Genomic DNA, 15,325 nt, shown 5'->3' on the forward strand with positions numbered 1-15,325 from the left:
CGTTTGAGCTTCAGCAAGAACCAATGAGGTTCATTCTAGTGTTACGCAGCACGTTTGAGCTTCAGCAAGAACCAATGAGGTTCATTCTCGTGTTACGCAGCACGTTTGAGCTTCTGCAAGAACCAATGAGATTCATTCTCGTGTTACGCAGCACGTTTGAGCTTCTGCAAGAACCAATGAGGTTCATTCTCGTGTTACGCAGCACGTTTGAGCTTCTGCAAGAACCAATGAGGTTCATTCTAGTGTTACGCAGCACGTTTGAGCTTCAGCAAGAACCAATGAGGTTCATTCTAGTGTTACGCAGCACGTTTGAGCTTCTGCAAGAACCAATGAGGTTCATTCTAGTGATACGCAGCACGTTTGAGCTTCAGCAAGAACCAATGAGGTTCATTCTAGTGATACGCAGCACGTTTTGAGCTTCAGCAAGAACCAATGAGGTTCATTCTAGTGTTACGCAGCACGTTTGAGCTTCAGCAAGAACCAATGAGGTTCGTTCTAGTGTTACGCAGCACGTTTGAGCTTCAGCAAGAACCAATGAGGTTCGTTCTAGTGTTACGCAGCACGTTTGAGCTTCAGCAAGAACCAATGAGGTTCATTCTCGTGTTACGCAGCACGTTTGAGCTTCTGCAAGAACCAATGAGGTTCATTCTAGTGTTACGCAGCACGTTTGAGCTTCAGCAAGAACCAATGAGGTTCATTCTAGTGTTACGCAGCACGTTTGAGCTTCAGCAAGAACCAATGAGGTTCTTTCTAGTGTTACGCAGCACGTTTGAGCTTCAGCAAGAACTAATGAGGTTCATTCTAGTGTTACGCATCACGTTTGAGCTTCAGCAAGAACCAATGAGGTTCATTCTCGTGTTACGCAGCACGTTTGATCTTCAGCAAGAACCAATGAGGTTCATTCTCGTGTTACGCAGCACGTTTGAGCTTCAGCAAGAACCAATGAGGTTCATTCTCGTGTTACGCAGCACGTTTGAGCTTCAGGAAGAACCAATGAGGTTCATTCTCGTGTTACGCAGCACGTTTGAGCTTCAGCAAGAACCAATGAGGTTCATTCTCGTGTTACGCAGCATGTTTGAGCTTCAGCAAGAACCAATGAGGTTCATTCTAGTGTTACGCAGCACGTTTGAGCTTCAGCAAGAACCAATGAGGTTCATTCTCGTGTTACGCAGCACGTTTGAGCTTCCGCAAGAACCAATGAGGTTCATTCTCGTGTTACGCAGCACGTTTGAGCTTCCGCAAGAACCAATGAGGTTCATTCTAGTGTTACGCAGCACGTTTGAGCTTCAGCAAGAACCAATGAGGTTCATTCTAGTGTTACGCAGCACGTTTGAGCTTCAGCAAGAACCAATGAGGTTCATTCTCGTGTTACGCAGCACGTTTGAGCTTCTGCAAGAACCAATGAGATTCATTCTCGTGTTACGCAGCACGTTTGAGCTTCTGCAAGAACCAATGAGGTTCATTCTCGTGTTACGCAGCACGTTTGAGCTTCTGCAAGAACCAATGAGGTTCATTCTAGTGTTACGCAGCACGTTTGAGCTTCAGCAAGAACCAATGAGGTTCATTCTAGTGTTACGCAGCACGTTTGAGCTTCTGCAAGAACCAATGAGGTTCATTCTAGTGATACGCAGCACGTTTGAGCTTCAGCAAGAACCAATGAGGTTCATTCTAGTGATACGCAGCACGTTTTGAGCTTCAGCAAGAACCAATGAGGTTCATTCTAGTGTTACGCAGCACGTTTGAGCTTCAGCAAGAACCAATGAGGTTCATTCTAGTGTTACGCAGCACGTTTGAGCTTCAGCAAGAACCAATGAGGTTCATTCTCGTGTTACGCAGCACGTTTGAGCTTCAACAAGAACCAATGAGGTTCATTCTCGTGTTACGCAGCACGTTTGAGCTTCAGCAAGAACCAATGAGGTTCATTCTAGTGTTACGCAGCACGTTTGAGCTTCAGCAAGAACCAATGAGGTTCATTCTCGTGTTACGCAGCACGTTTGAGCTTCAGCAAGAACCAATGAGGTTCATTCTCGTGTTACGCAGCACGTTTGAGCTTCAGCAAGAACCAATGAGGTTCATTCTCGTGTTACGCAGCACGTTTGAGCTTCAGCAAGAACCAATGAGGTTCGTTCTAGTGTTACGCAGCACGTTTGAGCTTCAGCAAGAACCAATGAGGTTCGTTCTAGTGTTACGCAGCACGTTTGAGCTTCAGCAAGAACCAATGAGGTTCATTCTCGTGTTACGCAGCACGTTTGAGCTTCTGCAAGAACCAATGAGGTTCATTCTAGTGTTACGCAGCACGTTTGAGCTTCAGCAAGAACCAATGAGGTTCATTCTAGTGTTACGCAGCACGTTTGAGCTTCAGCAAGAACCAATGAGGTTCTTTCTAGTGTTACGCAGCACGTTTGAGCTTCAGCAAGAACCAATGAGGTTCATTCTAGTGTTACGCAGCACGTTTGAGCTTCAGCAAGAACCAATGAGGTTCATTCTCGTGTTACGCAGCACGTTTGAGCTTCCGCGAGAACCAATGAGGTTCATTCTAGTGTTACGCAGCACGTTTGAGCTTCCGCGAGAACCAATGAGGTTCATTCTAGTGTTACGCAGCACGTTTGAGCTTCTGCGAGAACCAATGAGGTTCATTCTTGTGTTACGCAGCACGTTTGAGCTTCAGCGAGAACCAATGAGGTTCATTCTAGTGTTACGCAGCACGTTTGAGCTTCAGCAAGAACCAATGAGGTTCATTCTAGTGTTACGCAGCACGTTTGAGCTTCCGCAAGAACCAATGAGGTTCATTCTCGTGTTACGCAGCACGTTTGAGCTTCAGCGAGAACCAATGAGGTTCATTCTAGTGTTACGCAGCACGTTTGAGCTTCAGCAAGAACCAATGAGGTTCATTCTTGTGTTACGCAGCACGTTTGAGCTTCCGCAAGAACCAATGAGGTTCATTCTCGTGTTACGCAGCACGTTTGAGCTTCAGCAAGAACCAATGAGGTTCATTCTAGTGTTACGCAGCACGTTTGAGCTTCAGCAAGAACCAATGAGGTTCATTCTCGTGTTATGCAGCACGTTTGAGCTTCAGCAAGAACCAATGAGGTTCATTTTAGTGTTACGCAGCACGTTTGAGCTTCAGCAAGAACCAATGAGGTTCATTCTCGTGTTATGCAGCACGTTTGAGCTTCAGCAAGAACCAATGAGGTTCATTTTAGTGTTACGCAGCACGTTTGAGCTTCTGCACAAACCAATGAGGTTCATTCTCGTGTTACGCAGCACGTTTGAGCTTCAGCAAGAACCAATGAGGTTCATTCTCGTGTTACGCAGCACGTTTGAGCTTCCGCAAGAACCAATGAGGTTCATTCTCGTGTTACGCAGCACGTTTGAGCTTCCGCAAGAACCAATGAGGTTCATTCTCGTGTTACGCAGCACGTTTGAGCTTCAACAAGAACCAATGAGGTTCATTCTCGTGTTACGCAGCACGTTTGAGCTTCAGCAAGAACCAATGAGGTTCATTCTAGTGTTACGCAGCACGTTTGAGCTTCAGCAAGAACCAATGAGGTTCATTCTAGTGTTACACAGCACGTTTGAGCTTCCGCAAGAACCAATGAGGTTCATTCTCGTGTTACGCAGCACGTTTGAGCTTCAGCGAGAACCAATGAGGTTCATTCTAGTGTTACGCAGCACGTTTGAGCTTCAGCAAGAACCAATGAGGTTCGTTCTAGTGTTACGCAGCACGTTTGAGCTTCTGCAAGAACCAATGAGGTTCATTCTCGTGTTACGCAGCACGTTTGAGCTTCTGCAAGAACCAATGAGGTTCATTCTCGTGTTACACAGCACGTTTGAGCTTCAGCAAGAACCAATGAGGTTCATTCTAGTGTTACGCAGCACGTTTGAGCTTCAGCAAGAACCAATGAGGTTCATTTTAGTGTTACGCAGCACGTTTGAGCTTCAGCAAGAACCAATGAGGTTCATTCTCGTGTTATGCAGCACGTTTGAGCTTCAGCAAGAACCAATGAGGTTCATTCTCGTGTTACGCAGCACGTTTGAGCTTCTGCAAGAACCAATGAGGTTCATTCTCGTGTTTCGCAGCACGTTTGAGCTTCTGCACAAGGTTTGTTCTTTCGGGTCAAACTAAGTTCAGTTCAGCTTTAAAATAAAAGACTAAACTCAATCTGCTCATCATATAAAGAGATCGAGTCTCTTTAAATGATTTAGACTAAACTGCCCGCATCTATTTTTAACTCTTTGATGTGTCAAAGTGGTAGTTGCATGGACTGCCAATGGAGGGACAGAAAATTTCAATAAAAAGATTTCATAAATATGTGTGTTCCGAAGATAAATGAAAGTCTTGTGGGTTTGGAATAACTTAAGGGTGAGTAAATAATGACAGTTTTCCTTTTTGGGTGAACTAACCTTTTAAGAATTAAAAATTGAAGTTATGATAAAGTCTGAGGCAGAATTGGGCTTCCATAATCATAAGTATAAGCAGTTGCTTTAAACATACAGGTCATACTTACAGACACCCCTTGAGGACCTGGTGCTCCGGGTGGACCAGAATCACCTTGGATACCCTGAATGAAAGCAGGAGAGATCATGTTAAAAATGAGAAGAACATCTATAACAGTGACAGAAATAGATCCCAAAAATGATAACACAGCAACACAGATAACACAGATAAAGAAAACAATGAACACATGATTTTGTGCAATATTTTAAATTTGATGTTGATTTAATTTTATGGGTAACATCCACAATTGTTAAGACTGCTGAAAAGTTAGTGTTTTGACTGATCTAATCATACATATGCTACCTCTTCATACATATTCTACCTCTTCTTCTACCACCTCTACAGGAGGTGATGATTTACCTTTGGTCCGAGAGGTCCAGGCAGCCCAGCTTCACCTGCAACTCCTGGTTCACCCTGTTCATCGGCACAAACATGACATGCTTGGTCAATACACCATCAAAACATACCGGCTACTTTCCGAAAAACAAATTTTTTACTCACTCGTTGTCCCTTATCACCATGTTTCCCAGCCAGGCCTGGTAAACCATCCGATCCCTAAAATAACCAAATAAACAAAACGTTTATGTTTTCTTATGAACATATCAGTGTGTCCTCTCAGCAATGGGATCATTAAGAAGGTTTAGACATTTGCTGATGTAACCAAGGCTGCATGGGTGTGGAAAAATAAAACTAACCAATGAGATCAGAGCATTCACAAACCATACACAATACCAACAGAAAACACAAAACAGATGTACAATACCAAATCCAACATTATATTATCATAATTTTTTTTTGTTGCCGAATATTCTGTTTTTTTTAAATCTGTTATATTAGATACACAGTTTGTGGTCAGTAATATTTTTGGAAAGAAATGAGTATCTTATTCAGCAAGGATGCATTAAATTGGCATTTTTAATGTTACAAAGATATCTATTTAAAATAATACATGGATGTAAATATAATAAATGCTGTTCTTTTGAACCTTCTTTTTAAAAATATTTGTATCAATATTTTTTTTTTCTTGAGCAGAAAATCAGCTGATTAAAATAATTTCTGAAAGATTATGTGACTGAAGAGTGGAGTAATGATGCTGAGAATTCAGCTTTGCATCACAGGAATAAATTACATTTTAAATTAAAGTAGTAACTGTTGTTTTACATGGTAATAGCATTCACCAATATTAATGTTTCTACTGTATTTTTGATTGAATAAATGCAGATCTGGTGAAATGTCTTTTTTGAAAAAAATCTAAAAATATTACCGACCCTAAACTTTTGAACCAAAGTGCAAGTTAAATGCAAATACCATTTCATGTCTACTTAAAAAAAAAAGTACATCTTACTCTTTGTCCTTTGTCTCCTCTGGCTCCAGATTCACCACGCTCGCCGCTGTCCCCCTGTGAAGAGAGATGTAATTTCAGTATGGCTTTGCAATAAGATCATATGACTCCTGGACGTTTATCCTTCAGTGTGTGCTGTACATGTTTTATGGGGCCAAATGCATGTGAAGTTGTCTGACTATCACCAGACCAAGCTCAATTTAAGATTGAACATCGGTCTGGGGAGTCTGCTCTGTATTTTCTTTTGCACAAGAGGCGTGATCAACGAGCATTATTCAAATGACTCTGTACGCAATTGGATAGTCCTTCAACCAATCAGACCACAAGAGGAGTGATCAACGGTCAACAACCCATCGCTTCTCTATCTGACATCGTGTTAAACCCACCAATAGCGTGCCAGGTGGATAAGCCAGTCTGTGATTGGTTCCCACAAAAGTGTAACAAGCAGTAGAAATGAATGTTCAGGTTTCCAGACTGAGCTGCAGGGAGAAATCAAATCACCGGCAGATCAGGCTGGCAGAATGCCATCGTGATATTGTCGATATACTGTCTACATGTGAAGCACACTTTTATTTACATACAGTTCAAAATGTTCCTGTAAAAAGCTGAAAAATCTGACCTTCAAACCAATAATGATTCATTATCAAAAAACATGACTAACAAACCAGCCAACCAAAAGGTTGAGATTTATATCAGATATAACCACAATATTTCCATCTTCATTCACATAGAATCACATACTGTAATAAGGGCATCAATTATGTAGAAAGGCTTATGAGATTCAAATATAAAAAGAGGCCAACAGCAGTCAGTTCTAGTCAAGGTAATTAATCACACACCAATGTTAAACACCACTAAGGAACCCTATAGAAATAGTTGCTTATATATCTTGCCTTTCAGACGTCTCGTGCACTCCAGGGAATCTCCTGGAATTCTGAGAGTTGAACAGTACAAGAGAAAAGCTTTTATGACCTGATTATAGTAACGACTTCACACGCTGCAGCTGACAGCCTGTAATTACTCTCAAAGTTCCTCGCACTTCGATAGAGCCAGCCGATAAATGATACACACCACCAAAAGAGAGTAACAAAACAAAATGACCACAACATAGAGAGCTGATGAGCTATATAGCATATTGTTGAGATGATATTTCAATTTGTTAAGCTGTTGTAATGACAATCTGTTGCAGTAATGTCCACCTCAGAGAAAAAATAAAATGCATAAATAAAACACAACAACATTTCTGAGAAAAGCTCTCAGCCAATCAGATTTGAGAACCAGAACTAACACAAACATGTCAGGTGCACTAATATTGTGTTGGTCCTCCTTTTGCTGCCAAAACAGCCCTGACCCATCGAGGCATAGACTCCACTAGTCCCCTGAAGGTGTGCTGTGGTATCTGGCCCTAAGATCTGGCACCAATATGTTAGCAGCAGATCTTTTAAGTCCTGTAAGTTGTGAGGTGGGCCCTCCATGGATCGGACTTGTTTGTTCAGCACATCCCACAGATGCTCAACTGGATTGAGATCTGGGGAATGTGGAGGTCAAGTCAACACCTCAAACCCATTCCTGAACCATTTTTGCTTTGTGGCAGGGCGCATTATCCTGCTGAAAGAGTGCAACAATGCTTAGGTAGGTGGTACGGGTCAAAGTAACATCCACATGAATGGCCGGACCCAAGGTTTCCCAGCAGAACATTGCCCAAAGCATCACACTGCCTCCTCCAGCTTGCCTTCTCATAGTGCATCCTGGTGCCATATGTGTTCCCCAGCTAAGGGACGCACACGCATCCGGTCATCCATGTGATGTAAAAGAAAAACGTGATTTATCAGACAGTGCCACCTTCTTCCATTGCTCTGAGGTCCAGTTCTGATGCTCCACGTGCCCACTGTTGGCACTTCCGTCTGTGGACAGGTGTCAGCATGGGCACCCTGACTGGTCTGTGGCTATCCAGCTCCATACGCAACAAACTGTGATGCTCTGTGTATTCTGACACTTTTCTATCAGAACCAGCATTAACTTCTTGAGCAATCTGAGCTCCAGTAGCTCGTCTGTTTGATCGGACCACACGGGCCAGCCTTCGCTCCCCATATTCATCAATGAGCCTTGGCCGCCCATGACCCTGTGGCCGGTTCATCACTGTTCCTTCCTTGAACCACTTTTGATACCGACCACTGCAGATCGGGAACAGCCCACAAGAGCTGCAGTTTTGGAGATGCTCCGACCCAGTCGTCTAGCCATCACAATTTGGCCCTCGTCAAACTCAAATCCTTACACTTGCCCATTTTTCCTTCAATATGTGGTAACACCTCTTTCAGAATGTCAAAAGCACGTGTGAACTCCTGCAAGTCTGCACCACAGTTCCAACATGATTTTTAGCGTGAAAGTTTTCACAACGTGACCACATAAAAGAGGTTAAGAGAGACAGAGACAGAGCAACACCTCAAACACAAACATGCGTTTGTGGCATCATGCACTTTAACCAGCCAACTCCTCGATATGCTATAGCTAACATTATAACACATGGATACTTGTGAGTACACAGACATACATTCACATACACAGAGTGAACACATATAGTACATACACGCATGGACACTCATGCAAATCACTGACGCATAAATACACACACAAGCAAATGCATAATCATGCATAACAATAATACATTTTTGTGTCCACAATGCTGATACGAAGTTGAAAGTTTAATCAAATCTATTGTATGTAAAAAAATATATAGTGGTATTTATTGTGAATGTTTTATCTACTGGGCCTCATAATCTTAAATCAAAATAACTTCCCCTCCCTCTTGCAATGACATCTTTCTTCTTCTCTGAAGACATGTTCACAAGAGCGAGGGCGAGACAACCTGCCACTCAAAACACAACGAAATAAAGTCCCACTCACATTTGTTTTTGTTTTAGAAGCCGTTTTTTTTCTGACATACATCACAATAGGGAAGAAAGGACAATTGTTTATTCTGTTTCTTACCGACGTTGATGTTTTTATTATTTAAGAATGTTTAGTTATTTGTACTGGAAAACATTACAAAAGTAAGATTTTTTTACTGTGCCTAAAAGTAACAGAACACTTAAGGGTTTGATCTAAACCATATGAGCAATAGTAAAGTTGTTTTGTAGTGGTTAAAGCTACACTATGTAACTTTTCCGTCCGCTAGAGGTTGCCTTTTCAAAACAAAGGTGTAGTTTGATGACGCCAAGTTTGAGCTCAGAATCTCAGGACATGTGGTCTTCACCTCACAGCCGGTGGAAAAGAATCAGGATAGGACTCATCATGTTCATGGATGCGGTTATTAACGTTACTGTAGTTATGAAACAGAGCACGACTGAGCTGAACAAGGCTGCTGGAGCGATTGTTGCCGAACACACGCTTGAGAACAGCGGGACTTTTATTATGATGGTACAAAGTCGCCGGCGCCATTTCTGCTTTTCCGGTCATGAGTATGAGGTAACGCAGCTCTGCTTATCATATCAGATACATTTAAGTGTCTTTAAAATGATATTATGACATTACTTAGCTGCTGCTGTGACACTTGTTCACACTGCTAAGAATAAAGTGATTCTGCCCAATAAAACTGCAAATGCAGATGGGTAACGCAGATATGGCGCAATTGACTCCCTCAGACGTCTCGGCTCCTTGGGTAAAATAGCAATTTTTTCACAATTTACAAATAGTTGGAAACATTTGGGATATTGTAAGAACTTGACTGAAAAAAAAATGTAACACTGGTGGTTTTTGTTTTTTTTTACTGCAAAGATCCTACATTTTGCACCTTTAAGGGCAGGGTAGGCGATTTGTTCCAGTTTGTTCTAGTGCACGCACTGAGACGAGAGAGGTATGTGTCAACTTGCTTTTTTTAAGGGAATAACAGTTTAATATGAAAAAGAAAGTGGTGGAGTATCCATTTAAGTTGTTTATGTTCATTATTATTGTAATGTTATGTGCTTTGAGCACATAATATCATATACATATTATGTATGTTATATCATATCATACGTATGATATAATATAATCTCGTATCATAGCAATTTGCAGACTCTGCTGTGTGCGTTCATGTGTTTTGGAGGAGGTGTGGCTTTGGAGACGCTCCAAAGGGAGGGTGGGATCTTATGCTTTCAAAGCTAGCTTGCTATTGCTAACATCTCTGAAAAATGCCTACCCAACCTTTAATCTGCTGCAGCACAGTAGGGGTCAATAACTACATTTGCCTGAGGCACTCACAGGAAATTCCGCTGGCAAATCCAGCATACAGCATTTTTCTAGCTGTGGGTGTCGGCTGGCATCTAAATTTGGTCCAGAGGAAATCTCAAAATACAACTTTTTTTGAGAACTCTACACAGATCAAATGAGTGAAATCTAGACATTTACTGATATCGCAATAAGCACAAGTAAATGTTTAAACGATGGCAGTTGCCGTTCTGTTCCCAACGTCTATTTCTCCCGTAAGTATCTCTGACTGATAGAGGCTAATTATGACATTATTCTGAGGTAATTATGCCCTGGAGTCCGACCGTCTGTCTGCTGAGCAGCGGAGGATGTCTGTTTTAAGTGCTGTGAGTGGGTGTTCAGTGCGCAGATTCTTGTTTTGCATATCCTCTGAGGTTGACGGACCCATAATTCTACTGTTCAAAATATGGTATTCGTATTGTTTTTATCCTCAAAAGAATGTAAATTTCCCCATTTTCTTTTCTTTTTTGCTGTTCTTTTTGGAATCCTAGACTTTAGGTTCAGGGAAGAGCGAAGTTTTAACACGTACGTGCACAAACAAACACACATAATAGATTAAACATTCACTGTGTCTATCTTGAGGAGTTTGGCTGTTAAATTCATGACCTTACCTTCTCCCCTCTATCACCTTTGATAGAGACAGCCTGGCCCTGCAAATAATCAATCAACACCGACCAATTATTTTCCAGGCCCAGAAACAGCAGAGATTAAAACATGCTTTTCTCTAACTGTAACTAACATGTATGTGAAAAGCAGAAAACATTTCTAATATACAGCAATGCTGTTTTACGTTACAGTTAATAAAGCTTTATGAAGCATTATAAGAGATAGTATGAATGTCATACACGTTCTCCTTTCTGCCCTTTGAGACCTGGCGGTCCTTCTGCCCCTTTTAGACCAGGATCCCCCTGCAGATGTACAGTTTACGCAAAGAGCCAATGAGGAACCCATCAGAAATGCATCCAGAGATGTGCAAAAGCATGTTAAAGTTCTTGTGATACTGAAACACTATTTGACCTTTTCACCCTTGGGCCCCATGGCACCCGGTAGACCTGTCTCACCCTGTAGAATGGGAAAGATTGAGAGAAACAGCGAAAGAGAGAGAGCAATGAGGGGATATATGTTGAAAGTGGACGTCAGAAAGCAGAGGGATTATAGAACGAATGCATTACAAAAAGGAACAATGCATTACAAAAAGAAAGTTCAGAGAAGAAAAAAAAAATTGATATCCAGCCTTATGTCTTTAAAGAAATGATACAGGTTCAATACAAACTAATTTCTATGAAAGCATCCATGACTGTTGATTTACACAGACAATCATTTTTAATCAAAAACAAATAAAAAATTGCAAATGTCTATAGGGCAAGATATTCCTAAAGGTTTAAACAAAAATTATCCCATTATTTTTTTAAATATTTTATCCATTATAAATACATATCGTTTATATAAAGGGAATGCTTATGTTTTCGTACCACAAACAAATATATAGTTAAAATTATATTATTTATCATTATTATATAATAATTCTATCAAAGTAATCTCATGTAAAAATGTTTAATTTAATATTAGTGTCCTGTAGCTATATGTACTGTATAGCTGTAGTATAGGTATAGCTGTATACCTATACTATATGTACTGTAAACTTAATTTTTGCTTGCATGTACAAACTGAGAGATAATCCAAAATATTTGTTTGTGGTAATCAACAATATCACAGATTTTACTTATAGAACATAAAATATTCCTTATTATTAGCATGACAAAAATATCTTCAGCACATGCTTCAGAAAGGAATTATTAACGTCTGTTTAGTTTTTTTCTTTCTCATGTACTGTAAATAACTTTGGTTTCTGTACAGCATCATAAGGCTAATATTCAATTTTTTTACATGTTAAACATGGGGTTTCACCAGCTTTAAATGTGTGACCTTTGACCTGGAAGGTCTTACCCTTTCCCCTGCAGGACAGGAGCAGTTGACCCCAGCCGGTTTCTTCTGCTCAGCACTGGTTGGTTTTGGGGTGGGCAGCGGGACCGGTGGGGCCTCGGTTGCCAAAGATTGTTCACACTGAGTGAGAATAGAAAGTGAACGAGGAAATGGATAGAGACTGAATGTGTTATGAAAGAAAGAGAGAGAAAGAGGAAAAGGATTGCAGAGCAGCTCCGGATGTCCAGTATCATGAGTACAACATTCTGGACACCGGACAACGAATATTCTCCATCATCATCTTCAACAAGGGCTACAAACAAAGATCTCTGAGTCCTTTAGTGCTTGAACTGTTTGAAAGCAAATGACTGCCTTATTATCCAGGTGATGCATTTACATATTCTTCTTGTAGACATAATGAGGTGAAAGTAAAGGTACGTGTGTGTGTGTGTGTGTGTGTGTGTGTGTGTGTGTGTGTGTGTGTGTGTGTGTGTGTGTGTGTGTGTGTGTGTGTGTGTGTGTGTGTGTGTGTGTGTGAGCCTGTTTATGTGGTTTATGAGGACACAAATTTGTATAACTACATGGGTATTACACTGGTATTACACTATAAATGTGGTTTATGAGGACATATCAAATGTCCTCATAATTCAAATGGCCTTAAAAACATACTAAATGATGTTTTTTTGAGAAAGTAAAAATGCAGCATGTTTCCTGTGATGGGTAGGTTTAGGGGCAGGGGCAGTGTAAGGGGATAGAAAATACGGTTTGTACGGTATAAAAACCATTACGCCTATGGAGAGTCCCTGTAAACCACATAGACCAACGTGTGTGTGTGTGTGTGTGTGTGTGTGTGTGTGTGTGTGTGTGTGTGTGTGTGTGTGTGTGTGTGTGTGTGTGTGTGTGTGTGTGTGTGTGTTTGTGTGTGTGTGTGTGTGTGTGTGTGTGTCAGATGCACTTACTGGGCCACCAGGAATATCGCAACACGTCTCTTGCTCAGACTGTTTTCCATCACAGTAGATCACCATCCTCTGGAGGTCAAACTATAGAGGAAAGACAAGATTATATTAGATGTTTTGGAATCATAAACATACACTACAGTTCAAAATGTTGGGCTTAGTAAGCTTGTTTTACAAAGGCTGTATTTATGTGACCAAAAACACAGTAAACCTGTAATATTGTGAAACAGCATTACATTAAAATAACAATTTTCCATACGATAGGAATATATTTTAAAATGCACTTTATTCCTGTGATCAAAGCTGAATTTTCAGCATCATTCCTCCAGTCTTCAGTGTCACATGATCCTTCAGAAATCATTTTAATATTATGCTTTACTGCTCAAGAAACACTAATTATTAGGCTTATCAATGTTGAAAACGGTCATAAAGCATCATATTTGCTAGAAACTGCTTATTTCAGGATTATTTGATCAATAGAAAGCCTTTATTTGAAATATAAATATTTTGTAAAATTTGTCCTTATTGTCACAATTGATCAATTTAATGCATCCTTACTGAAAAAAAATATTAATTTCTTTAAAAATATATGCATATTAAATACCTTCTGACTTCTGAAGATCATGAACCTATTTTTAGAGAATATCACGATGGAATTCTGTCTTAAGCCGGGTGCACACTGTGTGATTTTGGCCACGATTTGGCCGTCTGGGACAAATTTAGGAAATCCTAAAAGATTCCTCAGATCCTAGGCTAAAATCTGACGTCTTTGGTCGTTAGTTTGACATGTTCACCGGCAGCCGATTAATGAGCGCTGCGATCAAATTTTACCTCAGACGAAATTCTGGCAGTGTCAGAAGATTTGGCACACAATCCTGCAGTGTGACTTCTCCTACGACGACAGTCAAATATCTCCGTTTTTCAAGAAAAACTATGACCAAAACGAGTCCTAGAGATTTCTTTGTAGCCAGCATTTCAGTCCCGCGTGTAATGCAGCTCACTGTCACTGAACGTGTCATTCATTGATGATATAAAACTCCGGGTGAGTTTTCTTGTGCGCGTCCGTTTTTAGCGCGCCTTAACTATCGTGCAGTCTGACATTAATGTCAAATGAGATCTTACAGTGTGACATGGCGATCATGTTCGTACAGTCTGACAAGGGACATTCGCAAAGGATTTTGAAAAATCGCACAGTGTGCAGGACCCATTAGACTGAGGACCCAACCCAGCCTGATCTGCCGGTGATTTGATTTCTCCCTGCAGCTCAGTCTGGAAACATTCATTTCTACTGCTTCTCTTACACTTTTGTGGGAACCACTCTGATAACTGACTTATCCACCTGGCACGCTATTGGTGGGTTTAACACAATGACATGGGCGATGGGTCATTACCCGTTGATCACTCCTCTTGTGGCCTGATTGGGTTTAAGGACTATCCAATTGCGTACAGAATCATTTGAATTATGCTCGATTATCACGCCTCTTGTCCAAAAGAAAATACAGAGCAGACTCCCCAGACCGATGTTCAATCTTAAATTGAGCTTGGTCTGGTGATATTCAGACAAATTCTGTCTCTGCAGTACCATGCAAACGGGCTTATGTATAAATAAACCTCAACATAGGTGCTTACATCAATGGGAACGCTGTCATAGAGTCTCTTGCCGATGACAGTCTTTCCCTGGATGTCAATGTCTTCTCTGTCCTCAATGGGCAGCGTCTCAATGTGCTTGCAGTCCAGGAACAGGGACACAGACTTGGAGTCCACCCTCATGCCAATCTTATGCCAGTTACGGTCAAAGAGGTTGTCCACCTCTGGGTTCTTAAAGACCGCCCGGACCGCGTCCTTCGTCAGGCCCACGGCGTTGTACTCCACTGCCCGGTTCTCTCCATCCAACCGGATGGACACCTGGAGGATATTTGGAGAATATATATATATGGCTTATATATAAGTTTCCTTTGGTGAAATATAGAGCAATTGAAATATCAGATCCTCATTGGCCCCCCAGGATCAGTTGCACACACCTGTGGGATGCCGTATTTGTCATAGACCTGCCACAGGTACCAGTCTTCCTTACGAGAGGTCTTCCTGAACTTAAACGTGGTCACAAAGGCATATTCATCAGGCAGGCCCTGAGGCAAGACATCTCTACAACACAAGAAATAAAAAAGCTTTGTTAAAAAGAGGAAAAACTGCTTAAAAACAAGTGATTTTTAAATATACTATTGCAAGTAATGATTCACTTACTCTGTTTGTTGGACGATGGGCATGGTACCGAGCCGGACATATGGGGTTTGACCTGGCTCAAATTTTTCTCCAAGAAAATCTCTCACATTGAAGTATTCCATCAAATCAAAACCTGAG

At 41.1% G+C, this 15,325-nt stretch overlaps 1 protein-coding gene across 1 annotated transcript in view; it reads right to left on the reverse strand.

Moving 5' to 3' along the window:
• The window catches only part of col22a1 (collagen, type XXII, alpha 1), an 84,888-nt gene that overhangs the window by 38,036 nt on the left and 31,527 nt on the right, over positions 1-15,325 (reverse strand). The window contains 12 exon segments of the mRNA XM_067426624.1: positions 4,509-4,562; positions 4,859-4,912; positions 5,000-5,053; positions 5,844-5,897; positions 10,697-10,735; positions 10,931-10,993; positions 11,103-11,147; positions 12,033-12,149; positions 12,968-13,048; positions 14,594-14,869; positions 14,986-15,109; positions 15,209-15,320. Coding sequence (XP_067282725.1) covers positions 4,509-4,562; positions 4,859-4,912; positions 5,000-5,053; positions 5,844-5,897; positions 10,697-10,735; positions 10,931-10,993; positions 11,103-11,147; positions 12,033-12,149; positions 12,968-13,048; positions 14,594-14,869; positions 14,986-15,109; positions 15,209-15,320 — 1,073 coding nt within the window.

The sequence above is a fragment of the Pseudorasbora parva genome, chromosome 19 (genome assembly GCF_024679245.1).
Source record: "Pseudorasbora parva isolate DD20220531a chromosome 19, ASM2467924v1, whole genome shotgun sequence".
NCBI classification, from domain to species: Eukaryota; Metazoa; Chordata; class Actinopteri; order Cypriniformes; family Gobionidae; genus Pseudorasbora; species Pseudorasbora parva.